The 20,749-nt window shown below is 34.4% G+C and overlaps 2 protein-coding genes and 1 long non-coding RNA gene across 4 annotated transcripts; 1 reads left to right on the top strand and 2 right to left on the bottom strand.

The window, feature by feature from the left end:
• The first annotated feature begins 323 nt into the window (after positions 1-323).
• On the top strand, positions 324-12,319 carry LOC114531618 (crooked neck-like protein 1). Its single transcript, XM_028553234.1, has 22 exons — positions 324-2,198; positions 2,454-2,543; positions 2,656-2,718; positions 2,802-2,893; positions 2,999-3,082; positions 3,170-3,244; positions 3,596-3,834; positions 3,958-4,064; positions 4,233-4,394; positions 4,495-4,623; positions 4,996-5,067; positions 5,453-5,512; positions 5,697-5,777; positions 6,059-6,124; positions 6,207-6,287; positions 6,903-6,995; positions 8,948-9,049; positions 9,503-9,567; positions 9,851-9,941; positions 10,037-10,129; positions 10,242-10,384; positions 12,237-12,319. Exons 1-21 carry the CDS (start codon positions 2,148-2,150, stop codon positions 10,359-10,361), a joined length of 2,016 nt encoding a protein of 671 aa, XP_028409035.1. The 5' UTR covers positions 324-2,147; the 3' UTR covers positions 10,362-10,384; positions 12,237-12,319.
• On the bottom strand, positions 10,455-14,750 carry LOC114531616. The gene is made up of 10 exons (XM_028553232.1): positions 14,228-14,750; positions 13,488-13,950; positions 13,121-13,276; positions 12,827-12,977; positions 12,553-12,669; positions 12,313-12,472; positions 12,109-12,176; positions 11,632-11,809; positions 11,351-11,517; positions 10,455-11,240 (listed from the first exon to the last, which is right to left on the bottom strand). The coding sequence occupies exons 1-10, from the start codon at positions 14,655-14,657 to the stop codon at positions 10,611-10,613; spliced, it is 2,520 nt and encodes an 839-aa protein (XP_028409033.1). The 5' UTR covers positions 14,658-14,750; the 3' UTR covers positions 10,455-10,610.
• A 3,814-nt stretch (positions 14,751-18,564) lies between these two features.
• On the bottom strand, positions 18,565-20,629 carry LOC114531664. Of its 2 annotated transcripts, none has more exons than XR_003687863.1 (3): positions 20,602-20,629; positions 19,242-19,336; positions 18,565-18,710 (listed from the first exon to the last, which is right to left on the bottom strand). It is a non-coding gene; the product is annotated as an uncharacterized LOC114531664 (long non-coding RNA). The 2 variants fall into 2 exon arrangements; XR_003687862.1 differs by lacking the exon at positions 20,602-20,629 and adding an exon at positions 19,704-19,731.
• Between the last annotated feature and the right edge of the window lie 120 nt (positions 20,630-20,749).

Here is a 20,749-nt window from a genome sequence, read left to right as displayed (position 1 = left end):
GCGCAGCTCGTAGTACTACAAATTGTGGGTTTCAATTAACCTGTGTTTAGTTCTCGGCTTGGAACAAGTCCATAATGTACAAACGATGTTTGCTTTCCAGCTGTGACGCAGTTTTTTGGCTCGTGATTGTTTTGAGCGATCCAAAGCGGTGACCTTGTATGATTTTGAGCAGGGATTCCACGAATATCATGTATGTAAGTGACTGTGGTGTCTCCACTTGTTGTCGTAGGTCTCTTGCAGTCGTGCAGTATATTGGTGATGGAAAATTCGGTTACAGAGCTCCTTTCGCGTGATTGCTCCATTGCAAGCAGTCTTCAATGAAATCAGTTGACTTCACATTTCGGATTAGAGAGCTACCAGTCCGTTTATATGCTCTCAGTTCAAGTGGGTGCGTGTCAGCAGTAATAATCACGTGTCAACGTGAAATTAATCTTATCTTTCAAATATAGTTTCAGTTCTAAAATGCACGAACCGTTTTTCAACAGGAACTTTCTTAGCCTGAAGTTAGTTTCGCTGCATTTGAGGCGGTTTACATTGATTCTGTAGGAAATGCCGTATACTGTTCTTTAATATCATGGGTGAATGCAGAAGGGGGAATATACCCCCTTTATCTTAGAGCAGAACACCTACTTAAAAGTTGACATTCTGCGTAGTTTTAAAGATTGAAAGATTATAGTATTCCGTATATTTATAGTTTTCAAATCATATCATCTTCCTTGACAAAAAGAGATTTTTAAAAAATAGGACGGGGTGGTACACCCTTGCATAGAGTTTCACCCTGTTTCATGCAATCAATTGACAGTTCAATATATCATTGAGGCAACGTGATACGCGGATCGCATGCAAATTTGCGGAAGTACTTGTTCTGATTTGTTTCATCTCAAAGCGTTTCTATTTAGGGATTATTTTAAAGACTTCAATCATAGTTAGACGACTTCCTTTTGTTACCTCACCTCAGTCGTACGCAAAACTACTAACATTGCAGTTGTCGGGGGCGGATTTACACGGGCTTTCTATGCCGCATAGAACTGACAATCTTTTGTTTGTATTAAATGATAGACTTACATTTGATATCATGATGGGAAGATAATGTCCATATATACTTTACATCTGTTGAAAGAATTTGGGTTTACTACTTCGTTTTGGGTCCAGCAATTCAAGCATATGCAGCGTTGAAATTGATTTCGCGTGCCTGGCTGTAAATAAGTTTGTTTTTTCGATTTATAATGTCTGCAAAGTAATCTTTTTAGCAGTTTTAGTTTGCGTAATCTTTATAATTCTTTATTTGTGTTAGCGAGGTATTTATGATAATAAAGGGTTGAATGTATCTCAAGACCTTGCCCTTTCTTGTGATGACCAAAAAAGGATGTTTGGAATGGCTGTATTTTTATAAAACATGACTCCTATCGCTGGAAATATTGACACTTATAGACGGATTGTGTACGATTATAGTTAAGGGGGGTACTCGAAGATTGCCGCCAGTTTGCCAAGCTAAATTTTGACACCCTTGTCGGCGTGTTTATGTTTGTCTAGGAGGTAAAAGCTTTTAATGTAATGCAGTGCGCAAAAAGTTTTGAACACATTCTTGAATGATAACAGAGCACATCCTTATCATTAGATGTAGTGAGCACTCATCCCAAAATCTGCAAAATAGTCATGGAGCACCATAAAGTTTAGTGAATTCGGAAAGTATGCGCACTTTGCGCTCTTGTTACACGGTGGCGCGTGCGACTTGTAGAGTTTGCGTGCAACAATTTCTGGAATTAAAAAAACCTTGCTTGTTTCCAAAACACAGCTTGTGATAAACAAGTATGCTCATTATCATTCACCGCGGGAGAGACTTCACCTTACGATAATGTCAGCGTCAAAACTCTTTTTTAACATAACTTATTTTACATTCATGCATCTTGTTTATTTTCAAAGTTAACATATATTTGATACTGTGCTGCGCTCTTGATCATGTAAATAAAGCATTATAGTGATCAAATTATTATTACTATTATTATTTATCTAACATGGCGTTTCCTGTCATGCCGCTTTCATATAGGATTGAGTGTTCAAATATGGACGATCGGACGTTTCTTTTCTAGAGATTTATTATTTTAAATAAGTAAAAACTTTGATTTTGTTTGATAAAAAGAAGCAAAATGGCCGAGTCAGCAGCAAAACAGACCTCAAGAGTACCAAAGGTTGCAAAGGTAGGCAAAGCAATAGATATACTAAAGAAATAACTGTTTAGAGACTGGTTACCTATAAATAATTGCAGTATATTAATATGGTTATGTAGGATCACATGGACGTATTTACCATTGCTAGTATTTTTGTTGCTCAAATTATTTAAAAACCACTGTTAGAGAATCATTTTTGCAACCTATTACACCATGTAAAATTATATAATAGATGTCTTTCTGTTTGTTAATTCTTCTCTCCAATACCACTTTAAATTTGTCTAGGTGAAGAACAAGGCACCAGCTCATGTTCAAATTACTGCCGAACAACTTTTAAGGGAAGCCAAAGAACGGCAGCTTGAAGTAGTGCCACCTGTAAGTAACTGAAATTGGATACAATTTCTTAACATTGTTACGGTTGCCCACATTTTGCCATTTTCCTTGCACTGCCCAACTGGTTAATGATGATTTAACTGTCGTTATTTAGCCCCCAAAGCAGAAAATATCTGATCCAGAGGAACTTAAAGAATACAAGCTTCGGAAAAGAAAGGTATACATGTGTACACAACAAAAGAGAAAAATGGTGGTGTAACCTGCTTGGTCATTAAATGGGGAAAAATGTTCTTTTTTTAGGCATTTGAGGATAATATCAGAAAAAATCGGTCGTTGATGCCAAACTGGATTAAGTATGCACAATGGGAGGAAAGTCAGAATGAAATTGATAGGTAAGATTAAGTAAATGGACAGTTAATTGCACCATATGTTAGAGATGAAGGCTGTTGGTACATTAATTTCAGCCCCCAATAAAAATGATGTGATTTTTATTCCAGGGCAAGGTCTGTATACGAACGTGGTATTGATGTTGATCATCGATGCATTCCAATCTGGCTGAAATATGCTGAAATGGAAATGAAGTAAGCTTTCGACTGCTGTCAATTCATTACCATCAATGACATAGTTGTGATTATCACTTGTGAACATTTACCTTTTTACATTCTCAGGCACCGTCAAGTGAATCATGCTCGTAATATCTGGGATAGGGCTGTGACCATCTTGCCTAGATGTAATCAATTCTGGTAGGTACTCTGTTGTTGAGCGTGGTCGCATTTTGCATTAATCTAGTTCTACCAAACAATTTTTTTCCTAGGAGATTTTAATTGTAAGATTTAAGATTTTAAGATAACAACAAAGCAACAGTGCCTCTGTCAAAATGTCCAAAACCATTTTTTGAACAAATTAATTCACTTGTGATAGATGTTTAATTGTCTGTTGATATGAATATGGGTAGCAAATCCACAATTAGACCTTTAGACAAGCTGACTAATAAGAAGAAGCTGTGATATATTAAATAATGCATTTAAACATATATGTTTAGACAGTTTAACAGAAATGTAAAACTGTTCATTGTCTTTTTTTTATTCACTCAGGTATAAATACACATACATGGAGGAAATGCTTGGTAATATTGCTGGTGCTCGACAAGTGTTTGAAAGATGGATGAATTGGGAGCCAGAGGAACAAGCCTGGCATTCTTACATCAATCTTGAACTTCGCTTCAAAGAGTTTGAGAGAGCTCGCAGTATTTATGAACGATTTGTTCTCGTCCATCCTGAGGTGAAGAATTGGATAAAGTATGCAAAGTTTGAGGAAAAACATGGAAATATAGGTACTTGGCATAATATAATTTGAAATGCTTTTATATATACATATAGCCCAACATTTCTGCAACATGGTAATCCAAAACACTAGCTTTGATCATTTTACTGAGTGTTGTCTGATATGTTTGTAGTGAAGTCTCGTGACGTGTTTGAGAGAGCAGTTGAGTTCTATGGGGAGGAAAACATGGATGAAAAAATATTTGTGGCATTTGCAAGATTTGAGGAGGCTTGTAAGGAGGTAAAAGAAGTGATTGAGATTAGTTATTTCCAGATTATATTTATACTTGTGCCTTCTCAATTATAATTGTATAATCAAGCTTTGTTTCTCATAGGGGAAGTAAATGTGAACAGGTAGTTTTTAGTTTATTTTTCTTTTACTAAAATTTAACTTCTTTTTTTTATCCAGCACGACAGAGTGAGGGTTATCTGTAAATACGCTTTGGATCATTTACCCAAAGAACAATGTCAGGATCTATATAAATTTTACACCCAACATGAGAAAAGATTTGGCGATAAAGGTGGCATAGAAGATGTCATTGTTTCCAAGAGAAAATTTCAATACGAAGAGGTACAGTATTGTCATGTCTTGTGTAGAGTCATTGTTTAAACATCTTTTCCACAATACGTGATATTTCACAGCAATTTTAAAAATTCTCTTTTGTTTCCAGGAAATTAAAGTGAATCCTAACAACTATGATGCATGGTTTGATTATATCCGTCTTATGGAAAATGAATCAACACCAGATGCTGTGAGGGAGACATATGAGCGTGCTATATCCAACATACCTCCATCTCAGGTACGGTGGTAATACATGATTATGGGGATGGGGTTACTTGGGGATACACACACTTTCTAGCCTCATGTGTAAGTAGAGAATTTGATGGTTTTGACTTGTCAATTAAAGCTATTTCTTATGTTTTTGTCAACAAAAGTTCTTTCAAGGGGTGTTAGCTGTTAACTACACTGTTAGTGGGAGACTTTATGTATTTGTTAATCACCTAGTATTTAACTAAACAAAATGTAATCTTATAAAACAGCCAAGATTTCAAGGAACATTTATCCATCAATTTAATTCCAGTTTTATTCTCACCATCTGTGGGAGAAGAGGTTCAAATATGATTTATCTTTCTATTGTTTTATTCCAAATAAAACTGTTGTCTACACACAGGAGAAAAGATTATGGAGACGTTACATTTATCTGTGGATAAATTACGCCTTGTATGAAGAGTTGATGGCAAAGGTACAGTAATTTTAATTTTGTATTGCATAGATATAATAATGCATAAGTTTTTAAACATGAATGCCTCGATAGGACCTTTAATTAGTAGGGTAAATTAGCATGAAGTGAAATAAAAATTGAAATATTGTAACGAGATTTGTGTTGTAATAATAATAATAAATAATAATAAAGGAAACATTTAGACTAGATGCTTATTATAGCCAACTTGCTCCAAAGCGTCGCTTTTGAGATCTAGCTATGAAAAGAGTGACTATTTTCCAATACCACGGGCCAATTATTGTGACTTGCATTTAGGTTGTGCACTATGACTCATGTTAGCTGCTGGACGGGATATTTCTTGTGGAATACACCTTGTACAGGGCTTATATTGCTGTTTTTCCTTCAGGATATGGAGAGGACAAGACAGGTGTACAAAGCATGTCTGGATATCATTCCTCATAAAAAGGTTTGTGGAAATAGGACGTAATGTGATTATTAATATTGGACATTGTGTTGAAATGCAGATTGGACTATTCACGAATCTTAAAAACAATTTGTTGAACTATCATCTTTGCATTGAGAATTCGAGTACAATAGTTGTGATTGATGTAGACAGAGTGGAAAGTTTGAGGCTTGTTTTTCTTCTCTAGTTTACCTTCGCTAAGATCTGGCTTTTGTACGCACAGTTTGAAATTCGTCAGCTGGAGTTAATGAATGCAAGAAAAGCCTTGGTGAGCATAATATTTGGGAATTAAATTATTTCAGCGCAGCGATACTATGATGGTACTTTGCGTCCATTAGGAAAGGACTTTTCCGCGGGAATTCGTCCGTAAATAAATGCGTTCCGGGGTTGACTTGTTTTATTCTCTCTTGAGTTCCTTTCTGTTTCCATACAGGAAAGTAGGGTTGAGTATGTCCGTTGGATGTTTACCTCACAGATGCAGGGATTTTGGTCAAACCAAGGACGTTTTCTCGGCACGTTATACCAATTGTATTTTGTTTTTTACCACAGGGTACTGCTATAGGGAAATGCCCGAAAGACAAGTTATTTCGAGAGTACATTGGCTTGGAACTTCAGGTGAATATTGTGTTGTAGTGTTTGGTATTATTTACAAAGAGAGTTTCTATGTATTTTGTACAAGTATGGTGTTTTTTTTTAGTTACGAGAATTTGACAGATGTCGAAAGCTGTATGAAAAGTTTTTGGAGTTCAATTCGTCAAATTGCACAACGTGGATTAAGGTAGCTATTTATGAGAAATATTATTTTCAATTTCAAAATATCGAGTACACCTGTAGTTGATCTATATGTTCAGAATACTGTCCCAATGATAGATGGGTAATATACCTAGTACATGGGACTGGGAAAAGTTGTCATAAAATATGTGGATGGGAGATATTTGATTGCTTTTTTCATAAGTCAGCTAGGGCCACTGGATGAGATATGATTGCAGAGTTCCTCCACAGGGAGTTGGAACAGACCATTTTAGCTTGCTTATGCAAATCTACCCATTTCGGATGTTGTGATGATGGAATAGGCAATAAAACTTAACCATTTCAGACCATATAGCATCAAATGTGGTATAACAGCTGCCTAAAATAGAGAGAAGTGTTTTGTCTATTTTAGGCAGTTTGTTTATACCACATTTGATGCTAAGTTGTTTGAAGACGCTGCCACGCTGCTCCCTGGTTATATTGGAACTTATCTATTTCAGACCATGTGTTAATTTGCATACAAGCTGAAAAGGTCTAAATTGCGTTTGGCGTTTATGGAGAGAATTACATGAAAGTAGACGTATTTTTTTACTATAGTCAACGATGGGACAACTACGTTTGACAATTTTTAATTTTGTTGCAGTATGCAGAGCTGGAAACGATTCTTGGGGATGTTGAAAGAGCAAGAGCAATTTTCGAGTTGGCTGTGGGACAGACTTTATTGGATATGCCGGAGGTAAGAATAAAAAAATAATCTTTTTGGATCCGAGTAGCCGGAGTGATATCATTACGTTTTCGATTGTTGAAGTCAATTACGTTTCTTTAGCGACCTCACGTAATTTCATTATTGCTTCAAAACTATGCTAGGAAGTCCCACGTCTTTTCATTGTCTTCAAAGCTATGAAAGTCAAAATGCATTAGAATGTCTAACGATTGATCACCGCCTCTGTTTTGCGACTCTGAATAATCAGATTAAAAAACAATGTCAATGTCATGCAATTTATGGAGCTGAATTTGTGCGTAATTTAATAAACATCGATTAAGGCTAGGTCATTGAAAACGCCCACGGTATTTTTAGGATCTAATTGACATTTTCTTGACCAGATGGTTTTGCCTTTTCGTGCGAAGTTTTTAATAAATTCTATCGCAGTTCACAAAAGCAGTCGCAAAGATGACATGGAGTTGTTTAGGTTGATAAATGTGATATGTTTGTGTGCTGTAAATGGAGTATTTACGGTCGCTGGAACTCTTCTCAATCTATCGGTGATCATCATTCTGGCGCGATCCAACGAGCTTCGTCGAGGAACGTGTCATTTCATGATTCTTCTTTTATCTTGCTTCGATTTGCCTGTAATAATGGTTGGCCATCCAGTGTTGATATTGCGAACCTTTGCTTGGGGTTTTGATTACAAAACTACTGGACCTACGCTAACGATGGTAAGAGAGGCTCGCGTAATTTTCCAAGGCTTCGCGTTTGGTGCATTGTTAGCCATGAATATCGATCGTTACGTCGCAATTGCACATCCATTTTTGCATCACGCTTCATTATCCAAGAAGCGGCTGGTTGTGTTAATGGTCATCTTGCAGCTGGTTCTAGGTTTTTTGCCGTCTCTTCGTCACCTTCCTCACAGCGACGATGTAATGTACATGGTCATAGTAACCATTAACTTTGTAATTTTGTTCCTGATGTGCTTCATGAACTACAGAATTTTTGCCATTGGCAAGAAAATACGGCAAACTGCGCCCGATGGCACAATACCTGTGCCGGATTTGAAGAAAAACTCCACATGTATCTTGGTGATCGCGTGTTTCCTCTTGTGTACCACTCCGATGAATGTATACACAGGACTGAGGTTCGCTGCCTCAAGTGTGACGGGTAATGAAGATTTTGGGACACCGTTTCGTCTCTGGGCGGCGACGTTAGCCACCTTAAATTCGTCGTTCAATTGCGTGATTCTGTTTTGGAGAAAACGATTACCACGTCGGATTCCAGTGTTGAAAACAAAGAAACGTTGCCCTGTTGTTGAGCATGGATCTGTTCCAGCAATAGCTGATGGAAGCTGTTAAAGGACACTGTGTATCGCTTTATTATACAGTCTACTAGAACAAACCTTTATATGATGCTAACAGACATGTAAAAAAGGAACTTTGGAAAGAAAGAAGTCGATTGTGACGTGTTCAGCAGTTCTCTAGAGAGAGAGTTGACTGATGAGAACAGGTCTTCTAGGTTAAGCGTGAAGCATGTTTAAAACGAAATTTATATGTAGGATAAAAAATATGCATTAAAAGTGTCAATCTTCTATCGACTGGAATGAGACTTGACAACGAGGCCTGAGTTTTTAGCGGTAGGAGAAGTTTCCTACAGTGTTTTCTTGGAACTCTGCAGGAAGTACGTTTAATTTGCACAAAAGGAAAGCATTTTGTCGTTGAATCAATATTTGTTATCTGAAAAATTGCATCTAAAAATCTAAAATTCTTAATTCACTAGACCTTCGTTTATTTTGTTACATGTTTAAATTTTCGTTCTACGAAGCCACACAGCGTCTGAGGTACTTGTCACATCATGAAGGCTACGCAATGTCCATGTGTTTGACACATAGTGACGGGGCTGTTTTCAGTTTATTGAGTGCTCCTCCCTCTCAATGCCAGTAAGCGATATTAGACTGACAGAGTTTTTTTGTTTTAAAGGTGTTGTGGAAGGCGTACATTGATTTTGAGATTGGTCAAGAAGAGTTTCAGAAAACGAGAGACCTTTACGAACGACTGCTGGAGAGGACACAACATGTGAAGGTAGGAACTGCTTTAAGTTGTGACTTGTTTCCTTGTTTGGTCCCTGTTGTCATATTACTGTTTTATTTTCTGGGGAAGCGGCGTTTTCCGTGCGAAATTAAGCTGTGGGTTTGTAGGAATGGTTTTGCACTCAGGAGAACGTTTTCTGTTGTCAGTGAATTTTCAACGGTGGTGATGCCTGAAATAGCGATCACATTCTCTGTCTACCGTCTCCTTTGGATTCTGGAAAGACAAGCTTGGCTTCGTCAAGGCACTCTATCATTTCCCGTGAACGTCCTTATTTTGTATGAAGATGTTTGAGATCTTTAGGAGCAGAGGTTCTCCAGACCCTGTCTTTCGGCCACGGTGTAGTGATGGGTGGGGTTGGAATATACTCCTGACAGTGACATGGAAGAATTTGAATTAGTTTTTGGTAAATGTATTGAATGCGATCTGACTTTGTTCATGTTGTAGGTATGGATAAGTTATGCTCAATTTGAATTGACAACTGACCTGGAGGACCGCGTGAAACAAGCAAGGTAATGTTGTCGTTGAAGAACTTTCACTTTCTTAGCAACAAATTTGGTTGGAGATTCTTGTTACCATGATTTTAATTTTATCATAAATGGGCGGTGGTAGATCATTTCAACTATAGTATTCAGTGTTAACGTTTTCTCGGGTAAAGTAAGAGGCATCGATTTGAATTCGCTTTTAACACGATTTCTGGTTACATCACTTGCATGATTCGGCTGTAAAAATGTCGGTAACAATGCTTTTTGCAATTTCTTATAGTTAGGTTTAACTTGTGTTCCTACTTTCTAGGAATGTGTACGAACGTGCTAACGGTGAACTGAAGAGAGCGGAAGATAAAGAAGAAAGATTTATGTTACTGGAATCATGGAAACAATTTGAAGTAAGTCGTTTACTAGCTTTTCTATCATCGTATGTATTAATGTAGGAAACCTGGAGCAAGTATGAATATAAATTTCTATAAAAAATTCTATAAAGACAACGTCAGGTGATGAAGAATCACTCGAGCTTGTTCAAAAGAAGATGCCACGAAAAGTTAAGAAGAGAAGAAAAGTCGAAACAGATGATGGGGTAAATATAACGATTTTTGCGATGTTTTGTGTGGGCATCATGAACTGTCACAATAAAGTAACTTGTTCTAGGAACCTTTTTTAATATATGTGTTTTATATCAATTTTTGCAGTCGGATGCAGGCTGGGAAGAATATTATGATTATATATTTCCGGATGACGAAGATGGCCGTCCAAACTTCAAACTTCTACAAATGGCCAGACTTTGGAAACAGAACAAGGCTCAGGAGTGAACATCAGCGTCACACAATATCAAGTGAGTAAAAGTTATTGTATAAATTGGGGATGACTAGCTGCCTGTTGTGATTGCTGTGATCAGTAAACAATTGAAAATGCTGTGGAATTTATTAAACTAGACTCAGTTTATCTTGTTAACAACTGTTGCACCCAAAAAATCATTTTAACCAGTTTGATTTTGAAAGTAGTTAGGAATACATAAAGTATTAGACAGGACAGCAAAATCTAAGGATTCATCTAAGGATTTAGTAACAGTCTAATAAGTTGTGTTGGTTTTCTGATGCAGCAGCTAATATGTCTTCTAAGAAAGATACTGGATCTTGAGTTAAACTGTTTGTCTGAAATTGGTCTTCAAGCTCGTTTAAATTAAGTACTAGTAATGTCTGTAGAAGAGAGTAATTTTTCTGTTGTTTCATCTGTAATGTGAAATTTCTCAAATCATCAAGTGATCCATGGTAATTCAACTCATCTTGCGGCGACTGGTGAACATATTCCATCTTTATTCTTTGAAGAATAACCATACCTTTTTCTCTGACCGGTTGATCATAGTCTGTTATGGCACTCAATACCACCAGGCATATCTCCTCAAACCAACTGTAGTCTATGCTCAAAGAAACGTTTATTTTTTCACAATAGTAATTGAGCATTGTTTCCCAGAAATTTAATGCACAAAGTTTAACTTCCCAGTCAAAGTCTTCACAAGCTTTGTTAAGTACTTTAGCAACTGTTGTAGAAGTGAATTTGTCTTTTAAATACATCAGTATGATGCTGTGTTCTGTTTCAAGCCATAAGCGTAAGATATCTACCACAGCACGGCGTGGAAAGGATTCTTCTTCTTTTTGAAAAGCATTCACAATATAATTTAACACTTTTTCCTATAAGGAGAGAGGGTGTATAAGCATCTGGAGGTGGTTTGTGCACATCTTTCATTCTTATGAGGGCTGGGCAAGCTCACTGTATGATGAGATCTTTAAAGTATTTTTACCTCAGACAATGAAATGCTGTCACAATATTGTTTCCAAATGGCATCACGTGCTGAGATAGCTTGGAGGAGATAAATGGACGATGCTCTGACATAACTTTCACCATCTTCCATCAACTTCCACAATTCAAGGAGCAGCTTTTGGTCAAGCAATACCTGCAAACTAGAAACTAAAATGGGATGGTGAGAATTTCTTTCTAGGTCTAAATACTTGAAGCGAAACTCATAATGTTGTTTTGAGACAGTGAATGAACTATGGAGGTTTTCATTATGTAAGAACTCACCATCAAATGTCTGAAGAAGGTATTGAAGGAAATTAAGTGCAGAATCCCTGGTATCCCAACATGGGATTGAACATTGTTGAAGAAGCACATTATTTAATGCTCCAACATTTACATAGGTGGGAAATGCTTGGTGTGGCTTATATATCCATTTGAGACCTTCATAACAGCTGCCAAGGATCTGGAAAATTTGGATGCATTTAATATCATGAAAAGTTTATGAAACGTGATAAAGTTTATGAAAGACATGCTGCATTGTTAGCGATTCAGATAGAATATTAGTTAGCATGATATCTGTCTGATTCTATTATCTTATGAATGGTCATCTGTGAATTCATTCTTGCATCTGTTTATATATTGGGTGAAGTTGGTAAGAAAAGTTAATAATAGAATTTATTTGCTAATTTTTCAAATAGAATATGCTCAATTTTCAGATAATTTTGAAGTTGAATGTGTAACACATTGCTTTGTTAGACATACCATGTTGTCCTGTGAAGTAGATAGAAGCCTAATGAACAGCTTGTGGCATTCCTCTTTTGTGGTGTCGTCTAAGTTTGTAAACAACTATAGCTTTTTAGTGATGAATTTTTATTTTGATTTTATTTCAGAATTATGTTGATGGAAGATAAGATTGATGATATTGCCGTGATGTGATGTGATAAGTAGGTAAAGCGTTCAACTAACCATTGAAAAGGTTGCGTTCAAGACAGATAACAAGGGCTTTGATGAAGAACCTTGTCAATGTATTTTTCGCAAAGTAATTGTCAGACTGTTGACCAAGAAAGTGTACAATATCTTTACACCATCTATGAACAAGCTCTTGCATTGGTGAATAGGCAGATAACTGTAGGGATATGGAATGAGTTGAAAAAATGCATAGAATAATGTCTTTAGGTAATGAAGTAGTAGATATATACACTGTACCTCTATATCATGAATGATGTCTGTTGTAACTGTCAAAGACTGGGCAATAATCAAACTGGTAACATGTTTGAAGATGTCTTTTATGAACACAGGAACAGTGCTGTAGCTTTCACCACCCTGCAATGTAAACATTAGTATTGTATGTCAATAGAAATTTTTACAGGCGAAATGAAATTTATAATCGTTAAGAAAGTGTGGCTAGGTATTGAAGAAGTAGGAGATGCATTATAAAGCAAGTTGTACGTGTTTCTGTATAGAAAAAGGTTTGACATACTGTGTAATCAAGTAAGAGCATTTCCTTGGCTGCATTTTGTGCACTTTGGCATTCTTCAACATTGTTGGTCTCTTCGATCTTGTGGAAAGTTCCGTGGACAGGAAATGTGAGTAATACAAAGAGTGAACACAAACCAGATTCTTTGGATTTCCTAAATTTGAGTTGAGGTGATATTAAACTAATGCTTGTTATATTTGTGCATTTGCAGCTTACAGACTTGTATAGTTTTGAAATAAAGTGAATAGAGGTAAAGACTTACATTGCGGTTTTAATCTGAAATTGTTTGCAACTTACATAAATTTTCTTGCATGAAACATTCCCTGAACGAGTTGAAATGCATAGAAAACAAAGTGTCTTTTACAAAGAACGAGGATAAACTCTAAGAATATATTCAACAAATGTTTGTCTTCTTTGAGGTGAAGTAACAGTGGCCAGTCAAGTTGCCATGAACTAAATGAAATATGGATAGTCACACGAATTGCTAAAAGCTTGAAGTCTTCAGTCAATAATGCATACCCAAACAAGGTGAGCATAATTGCATGGTCCAGTATGTGGACTGGCAGTCTTTTGATAGTCTGATGTCCTTGGGATTTGAGAGAAAACAAGGGCTTGGGCAGAGACCCTGTTATTTGAATGCCAAATATGTGAATGTGAAAAATACCTTGTGTTTGTAAGCATGGTAAATATTACATCAGTCAGTTTACCACACTCTTCTTTATTGGCATGGTTGAACAATTCAAAGCATGATACCATTATAGCTGAGGGGTGCAAAATTTCCTGGGCAGTAACAGTATTCTCTTCCATTAATGTTAAGAGCAGTTGGACGATAGACACTTGATATGGCATTGTACGGATCAATCCAGTTGGTGTTTCTTCAATGATATTTTTGAAATGATTTACAATGCACTTGACACATGTAGCGCAATGTTTCAATAATGTGTTTCTTGCCGGCGTGGGGCAATGGTGCATTGGTGAATCTTCGTCACCACTTTCATTATGGGTGTCGTTGTGGTTGGTAGTGGATTTGTGCAGAGTAATTATATATTTTGCAATAAATGTTCTTGCAGAGTCAGCAACAAATATACTGCTATCAACCAAGTTGTTCATAGCATGTTGGAGAACACCTTAAAATATGAAGAATTGGTATTAGGCAGGATAAATGCGATTAAGATATGTAAACAAACCATGTGAAACAAACAGTTTGTTTATTATTTGCGCTTCCAGGCTTTTTAAAATACCATGTGCTGTAGGAATGCACAGATTGATTAAACAGATTGATGTTGATTAAACTACAAAACTGGGCAGTTCGGGTGCATTTGTGGCTGTGGGGAGGTGCTGATGAGCTGATCTTCATATTTTGAAGTAAAGGAGCAACAGTATGACAACGGGTATGACGATTACCTGACTTTTGTAGCCAAATAAATCCATTATTTGTGCTTATTATTCCAATGGCTGCTTTGAAGTACGAATCTCTTACACAGGGGTCTGTCCAGAATTCGTGTTTTCTTATGACTTCACGAAGTAAATATTGGAGTATATTGTCAAGAGAAAAGAAGACATGAAATCCTTCACTTGAACAGGTGATAACGACCGATAATCTTAGAGTAAAACTAAGTGTTGCAGGTGTGATCTTTTCGGCATGTTGAATTCGATTGAAATACTTAACGAGAACATTTTCTATTCTTTTTCTTTCGTCAAAATGACTGTAAAGAGAATGCAGTATTTCTAGTAACTTTTCCAAGCTTGTATCATCAACAATCTTGTCAATTTTGGAGAAAATTAAGAGTAAAACTTCATGCAATTTTTGGAAAAACTCCTCGCTGACCGCCATATTTTGAAAGCCTCAGGGTTAATAAACTTATATTTTAATGTCATGTTACGAGGGTTCGAAATATAAATTACATATATTAGCATGAATTATATAATCACAGTATTGTATTTTGTAGGAGTTTGTTTCTTTGAGACTAGGCTTACCCCTTACCATTTTGGTCAATTTTGACGACTTTTTCAATGGTTCAAAAACTGTCTTAAAATGCTAAATATAACTTCCTAAGACTAATATCTTTGATTTTAGAGCATATTTGGTTGGTTTTTGGAACATTTGAAAAATCGTCAAAATTGACCAAAATGGTAAGTTTTTCAACCGTTCAAAAACTGTCTTAAAATGCAAAAAAATTGCTTCCTAAGACTAATATGTTTTATTTTAAAGCATATTTGGTTAGTTTTTGGAAAATTGAAAAATGGTCAAAATTGACCAAAATGGTAAGGCTTACCCCTTACCATTCTTACCATTTTGGTCAATTTTCACGACTTTTTCAACTATTCAACAATTGTCTTAAAATGCTAAATATAACTTCCTAAGACTAATATCTTTCATTTTAGAGCATATTTGGTTAATTTTTGGAACATTGAAAAATCATCAAAATTGACCAAAATGGTAAGGCTTACCCCTTACCATTCTTATCATTTTGGTCAATTTTCACGACTTTTTCAGCTATTCAACAATTGTCTTAAAATGCTAAAAATGGCTTCCGAAGACTAATATCTTTCATTTTAGATCATATTTGGTTGGTTTTTTGAACATTGAAAAAGTCGTCAATTTTGCCTTCAAGTATTGAAATGTATTATTTTATGGCACGTATCAACACACTATGCGGTGGCCTAGTGGTTAAGAATCCTGCAAGGGTAAGTGTAATTTTTCCCACCTAAATTGCTATCTAATTTAAAATTCTTCGAATAGGATTAAGTAAATAAAGAACAAGAACTATTGATAAATGATGCTGTGGCCCAGTGGTTAAGACTACCGGCTACCAGGTTGTGAACCTAGGTTCGAATCCTGCATGGGAAAAGTTCGATTTTTCCCACCGAAATTATTCTTTAATTTAAACTTTATCGAAAAGGATTAGGTCAAATAAAGAACAATAGCTTTCGACAAATGATGCGGTGGTCTAATGGTTAAGACGTTCGTCTCTCAATCCGAGGACTAACGTTTCAACTCCTGGCAATGCAACAAAATTAGCCTAAAAATTTCGGTGTGATTTGGAATGTTTAAAACAGTTAAGACTTCTCGGCCTTTGCAAAAGACAGTAAATTGGAAAAAATTTGAAATATAAAAACCAAAAAAAATTATCGCCTTCAAAAGTACCTGAAAATTGAAAGAAAAGCACAAGAAAAAAGAGTTTTAAAAACACGTGTCTTCTAAAAAGCCTGAAAATGAAGAAAGTCGGCCGGAAAAATTAACAATTTCCCGCTTTTAAAAAACTCATGTTTACTTACCTTAATTTTTTTTCACGAAAATTTGACAGGGTGATTTTCTCGAGAGTGAAAAAATTTAATTTTTTTCACTTTTTTGAAATTCTCTAAGATTTTTTTTTACGAAGATGTATTTTGTCTTGGGCTACCTGTGTCTGGCTTGACACAGGTAGCCCAAGACATAATACTTTTTCGTAAAAAAAATCTCGGAGATAAACTAGAGAAATAGAAGAAAAAAATAGAAAATAAACCAGAGACCACAAGACAAAAATCAAGTTTCTTAAACTTTCAAAAAAATTTAGAAATACTTAGAGAAAAACATAAAAAGAAGAGAAAAAACTAAGTAGAAAAATAGAAAAAAAAACTAGAGAAATAGAAGAAAAAACCAGAGAAAAAAAATAACTAGAAAAACTAGAGAAAAAAACAAGAGAAAAACATTAAGAAAAAACTAGAGAAAAAAAACTAGAGAAAAAACTAAGTAGAAAAAAAACTAGAGAAATAGAAAAAAACAGAGAAAAGAAAACTAACTAGAAAAACTAGAGAAAAACTAGAGAATAAAAGACAAGAGAAAATAGAAAAAAAAACTAGAGAAATAGAAGAAAAAATAGAGAAATAGAAGAAAAAACTAGAGAAGAAAAAACTAGAGAAATAGAAGAAAAAACCAGAGAAAAAAAAACTAACTAGAAAAACTAGAGAAAAAAACAAGAGAAAAACGTTAAGAAAACACTAGAGAAAAAAACTAAGTAGAAAAAAAACTAGAGAAATAGAAGAAAAAAAACGGAGAAAAGAAAACTAACCAGAAAAACTAGAGAATAAAAGACAAGAGAAAATAGAAAGAAAAACTAGAGAAATAGAAGAAAAAATAGAGAAAAAGAAGAAAAAACTAGAGAAAAAAAACTAGAGAAATAGAAGAAAAAAACAGAGAAAAAAAACTAACTAGAAAAACTAGAGAAAAAAACAAGAGAAAAACGTTAAGAAAACACTGGAGAAAAAAACTAAGTAGAAAAAAACTAGAGAAATAGAAGAAAAAAAACAGAGAAAAGAAAACTAACTAGAAAAACTAGAGAAAAACTAGAGAATAAAAGACAAGAGAAATAGAAAAAAAACTCGAGAAATAGAAGAAAAAAGAGAAAAGAAGGAAAAACTAGAGAAAAAAAACTAGAGAAATAGAAGAAAAAACTAACAGAGAAAAAAAACTAACTAGAAAAACTAGAGAAAAAAACAAGAGAAAAACGTTAAGAAAAAACTGGAAAAAAACTAAGTAGAAAAAAACTAGAGAAATAGAAGAAAAAAAACAGAGAAAAGAAAACTAACCAGAAAAACTAGAGAAAAACTAGAGAATAAAAGACAAGAGAAAATAGAAAAAAAAACTAGAGAAATAGAAGAAAAAATAGAGAAATAGAAGAAAAAACTAGAGAAGAAAAAACTAGAGAAATAGAAGAAAAAACCAGAGAAAAAACTAACTAGAAAAACTAGAGAAAAAAACAAGAGAAAAGCATTAAGAAAAGAACTGGAGAAAAAAACTAAGTAGAAAAAAAACTAGAGAAATAGAAGAAAAAACCAGAGAAAAAACTAACTAGAAAAACTAGAGAAAAAAACAAGAGAAAAACATTAAGAAAAAACTAGAGAAAAAAAACTAGAGAAAAAACTAAGTAGAAAAAAAACTAGAGAAATAGAAAAAAACAGAGAAAAGAAAACTAACTAGAAAAACTAGAAAATAAAAGACAAGAGAAAAAAAACTAGAGAAATAGAAGAAAAAACCAGAGAAAAAACTAACTAGAAAAACTAGAGAAAAAAACAAGAGAAAACATTAAGAAAAAAAACTGGAGAAAAAACTAAGTAGAAAAATAACTAGAGAAATAGAAGAAAAAACCAGAGAAAAGAAAACTAACTAGAAAAACTAGAGAATAAAAGACAAGAGAAAATAGAAAAAAACTAGAGAAATAAAAGAAAAAATAGAGAAATAGTAGAACAAACTAGAGAAAAAAAAACTAGAGCAATAGAAGAAAATACTAACAGGTTTAACTTAGAAAAATACTAAAAAATATTAAGAGGTTTAATTTAGAATTGTCAAGTCACACAGAAGAACTTGCAAAATAAAAACACTAACACCATCAGACGAAAAGGTTTATTTCTTAAACTTTACAAAGAAAAAAGATTTATAAATCCAAGTTTTGAAAATTGTCACATAATTCATCACATTTCACACTAAAAAATATTAATCAATGAAACTGGGTGCCTTTCAACTTTCTTAAACACCAAAGAAAAAAAGAATTTCATCAAAAAATAATAAGAGAAAATATATTAGAAAAAATACTAATACTAAGAAGAAATTAAAGAGAAAGAAGTATGAGAAAAAGCCAAAAGCAACGGCCAAAATATTTTCAATTGTGAAAGCACAGAGAAAAACATGCAAAATCAAAACACCAACACCACCAGACAAAAAAGGTTTACTTCTTAAACCTTACAAAGAAAAAATTCTCTTTATAAATCCAAGTTTTGAAAATTGTCACATAATTGATCACATTTCACACATGTTATCACACACTAAAATATTCAATGAATCTAGGATAGGGCTAAATAATTCAGGTTCTTCTGGGGTGCCTTTCAACTTTCTTCAACTTCATTCATTCTAAAGAGAAAAAGCATTTCATCAATCCTTTTAGGCAAAAAGTTGTATTTCAACCTGACATCATTATTAAAAGATATTACTCATTATCTTAGTTTAGCCATCTTTCATGGATAGACAATACATTCGTGAATGCATTTTGTTTTATGCCAATTATATTTTTGCTATTTTCAATAAAAGAATGTGTCACATGCATATATTCAACCCAGAAATATGTCACTATTTAATTTGAACACAGAAAAACTGGGTACCACCCTTCTGAGTACTACAGAATATAAATCACATGGAAATCAGAAAAATTTCTCCCAAGTTTAAAATAGTAGTTGCTGGTCTTTTTCATGGATATTTATTGTAAGACAACCACAGGAATTTTAGTAATCAGCCAGACTGGTTCAGCTGTTATAGCATTAAGTTTCATCATTGGTTTCACGCATGGTGACCATAGAAGCAAATTACAATTTCATTGTTGTCATCTCAACAATGTAGTGGCTTTTTAAAATAAAATGCTGACCATCCATGACAAAATCAAATTACCTCAGTGCAGATATCTTGTTCACTTTCCAATCAATGTACATCTGACAGTAAAGTTCATATCCACGGCTCATGTTGCACTCTTGACCAGGGAAAATCTTGAATATTACAAGAACACATGATTAATCTAAAATTCCATTTTCAACTATCTTAATTATTGTCTAGTTTTTGGTCAGGCATTCTATGGTTACTTCATCCCTCTATATAAATATGCTATATTTATTCAAAGCCCACCACAGGAATTTATCATTGGTGACCACATAGGGAGCATAGAAGCAAAGTTCACTTAGCAATCTTAACAAAATTGTGACTGCCTGACGATTTTCATGAAGATCCTAGTTGCAGCAAATTCCCCCTTATACTAAATAACAAAATATATATCTGGGCGGTTGATATGTATTACAAGGTCACTACAAGAATTTCAGCTGCAAGGCTAATATAATTTTGAAGGAACAATCAAATTACCTCTGCAAAAATCTTGTTCACTTCCAATTTTCCTCTGACAGTAAAGTCCATATCCACAGCAGCTCATGTGGCTGGTTGCACTCTTGACCAAGGAAAATCTTGAATATATAAAGAAATCATTATTAATACAAAATTCCATTTTCAACTATCTTAATTATTGTCTAGTTTTTCATCAGGTATTCCAAGGTTACTTCATCCCTCTATATATAACTATGGTTGCTATATTTATTCAAAGACCAGCACAGGAATTTATTACTGGTGACACATAGCGAGTCTGCCTGACGATTTTCATGAAAAAGATCCTAGTTGCAGCAAATTCCCCCTTATAATAAATAACAAAATATATATCCGGGCAGTTGATATGTATTACAAAGTCACTACAAGAATTTCAGCTGCAAGGCTAATATAAATTTTGAAGGAACAATCGAATTACCTCTGTGCAGAAATCTTGTTCACTTCCAGTGTTCATCTGACAGTAAAGTTCATATCCACAGTTCATGTTGCACTCTTGACCAAGAAAAATCTTGAATATAAAAAGACATTATTAATATAAAATTCCATTTTCAACTATCTTAATTACTGTCTAGTTTTTGGTCAGGTAATCTATGGTTACTTCATCCCTCTACATATAACTATGGTTGCTATATTTATTTAAAGACCACCACAGGAATTTATTACTGGTGACACATAGTGAGCATAGAAGCAATGTTAACTTAGTAATCTTAACAAAATTTGTGACTGCCTGACGATTTTCCAAAAAAAGATCCTAGTTGCAGCAAATTCCCTCTTATACTATTGAAATAAAATATATACCCAGGCAGTTAATATGTATTACAAGGTAGTGACAAGAATTTCAGCTGCAAGGCTAATATAAATTTAGAAGAGACAATCGAATTACCTCTGTGCAGAAATCTTGTTCACTTCCAATGTTGACCAAGGAAAATCTTTAATATAAGAAGACTTTATTAATATAAAATTGCATTTTTAACTACCTTAATTATTGTCTAGTTTTAGCAGAAGGCACACAAACAGTAAAGTAAAATACT

This window comes from Dendronephthya gigantea, unplaced genomic scaffold (genome assembly GCF_004324835.1).
Source record: "Dendronephthya gigantea isolate DGI-Jeju-01 unplaced genomic scaffold, DenGig_1.0 000073F, whole genome shotgun sequence".
NCBI classification, from domain to species: Eukaryota; Metazoa; Cnidaria; class Anthozoa; order Malacalcyonacea; family Nephtheidae; genus Dendronephthya; species Dendronephthya gigantea.
This window is presented reverse-complemented; position numbering and strand designations above follow the sequence as displayed.

What these genes read in the sequence shown, in the direction of transcription:
- LOC114531618 (XM_028553234.1), top strand. Translation starts at nt 2,148, where the DNA reads ATGGCCGAGTCAGCAGCAAAACAGACCTCAAGAGTACCAAAGGTTGCA. An exon ending in TGAATGCAAGAAAAGCCTTG is followed by an intron (nt 5,778 to 6,058) that starts GTGAGCATAATA and finishes TTTTTACCACAG; the next exon opens with GGTACTGCTATAGGGAAATG. An exon ending in AAGTCGAAACAGATGATGGG is followed by an intron (nt 10,130 to 10,241) that starts GTAAATATAACG and finishes CAATTTTTGCAG; the next exon opens with TCGGATGCAGGCTGGGAAGA.
- LOC114531616 (XM_028553232.1), bottom strand. Translation starts at nt 14,657, where the DNA reads ATGGCGGTCAGCGAGGAGTTTTTCCAAAAATTGCATGAAGTTTTACTC. An exon ending in TTTCATGCAAGAAAATTTAT is followed by an intron (nt 12,978 to 13,120) that starts GTAAGTTGCAAA and finishes ACTCAAATTTAG; the next exon opens with GAAATCCAAAGAATCTGGTT. An exon ending in ACAGCATTTCATTGTCTGAG is followed by an intron (nt 11,241 to 11,350) that starts GTAAAAATACTT and finishes CTCTCCTTATAG; the next exon opens with GAAAAAGTGTTAAATTATAT.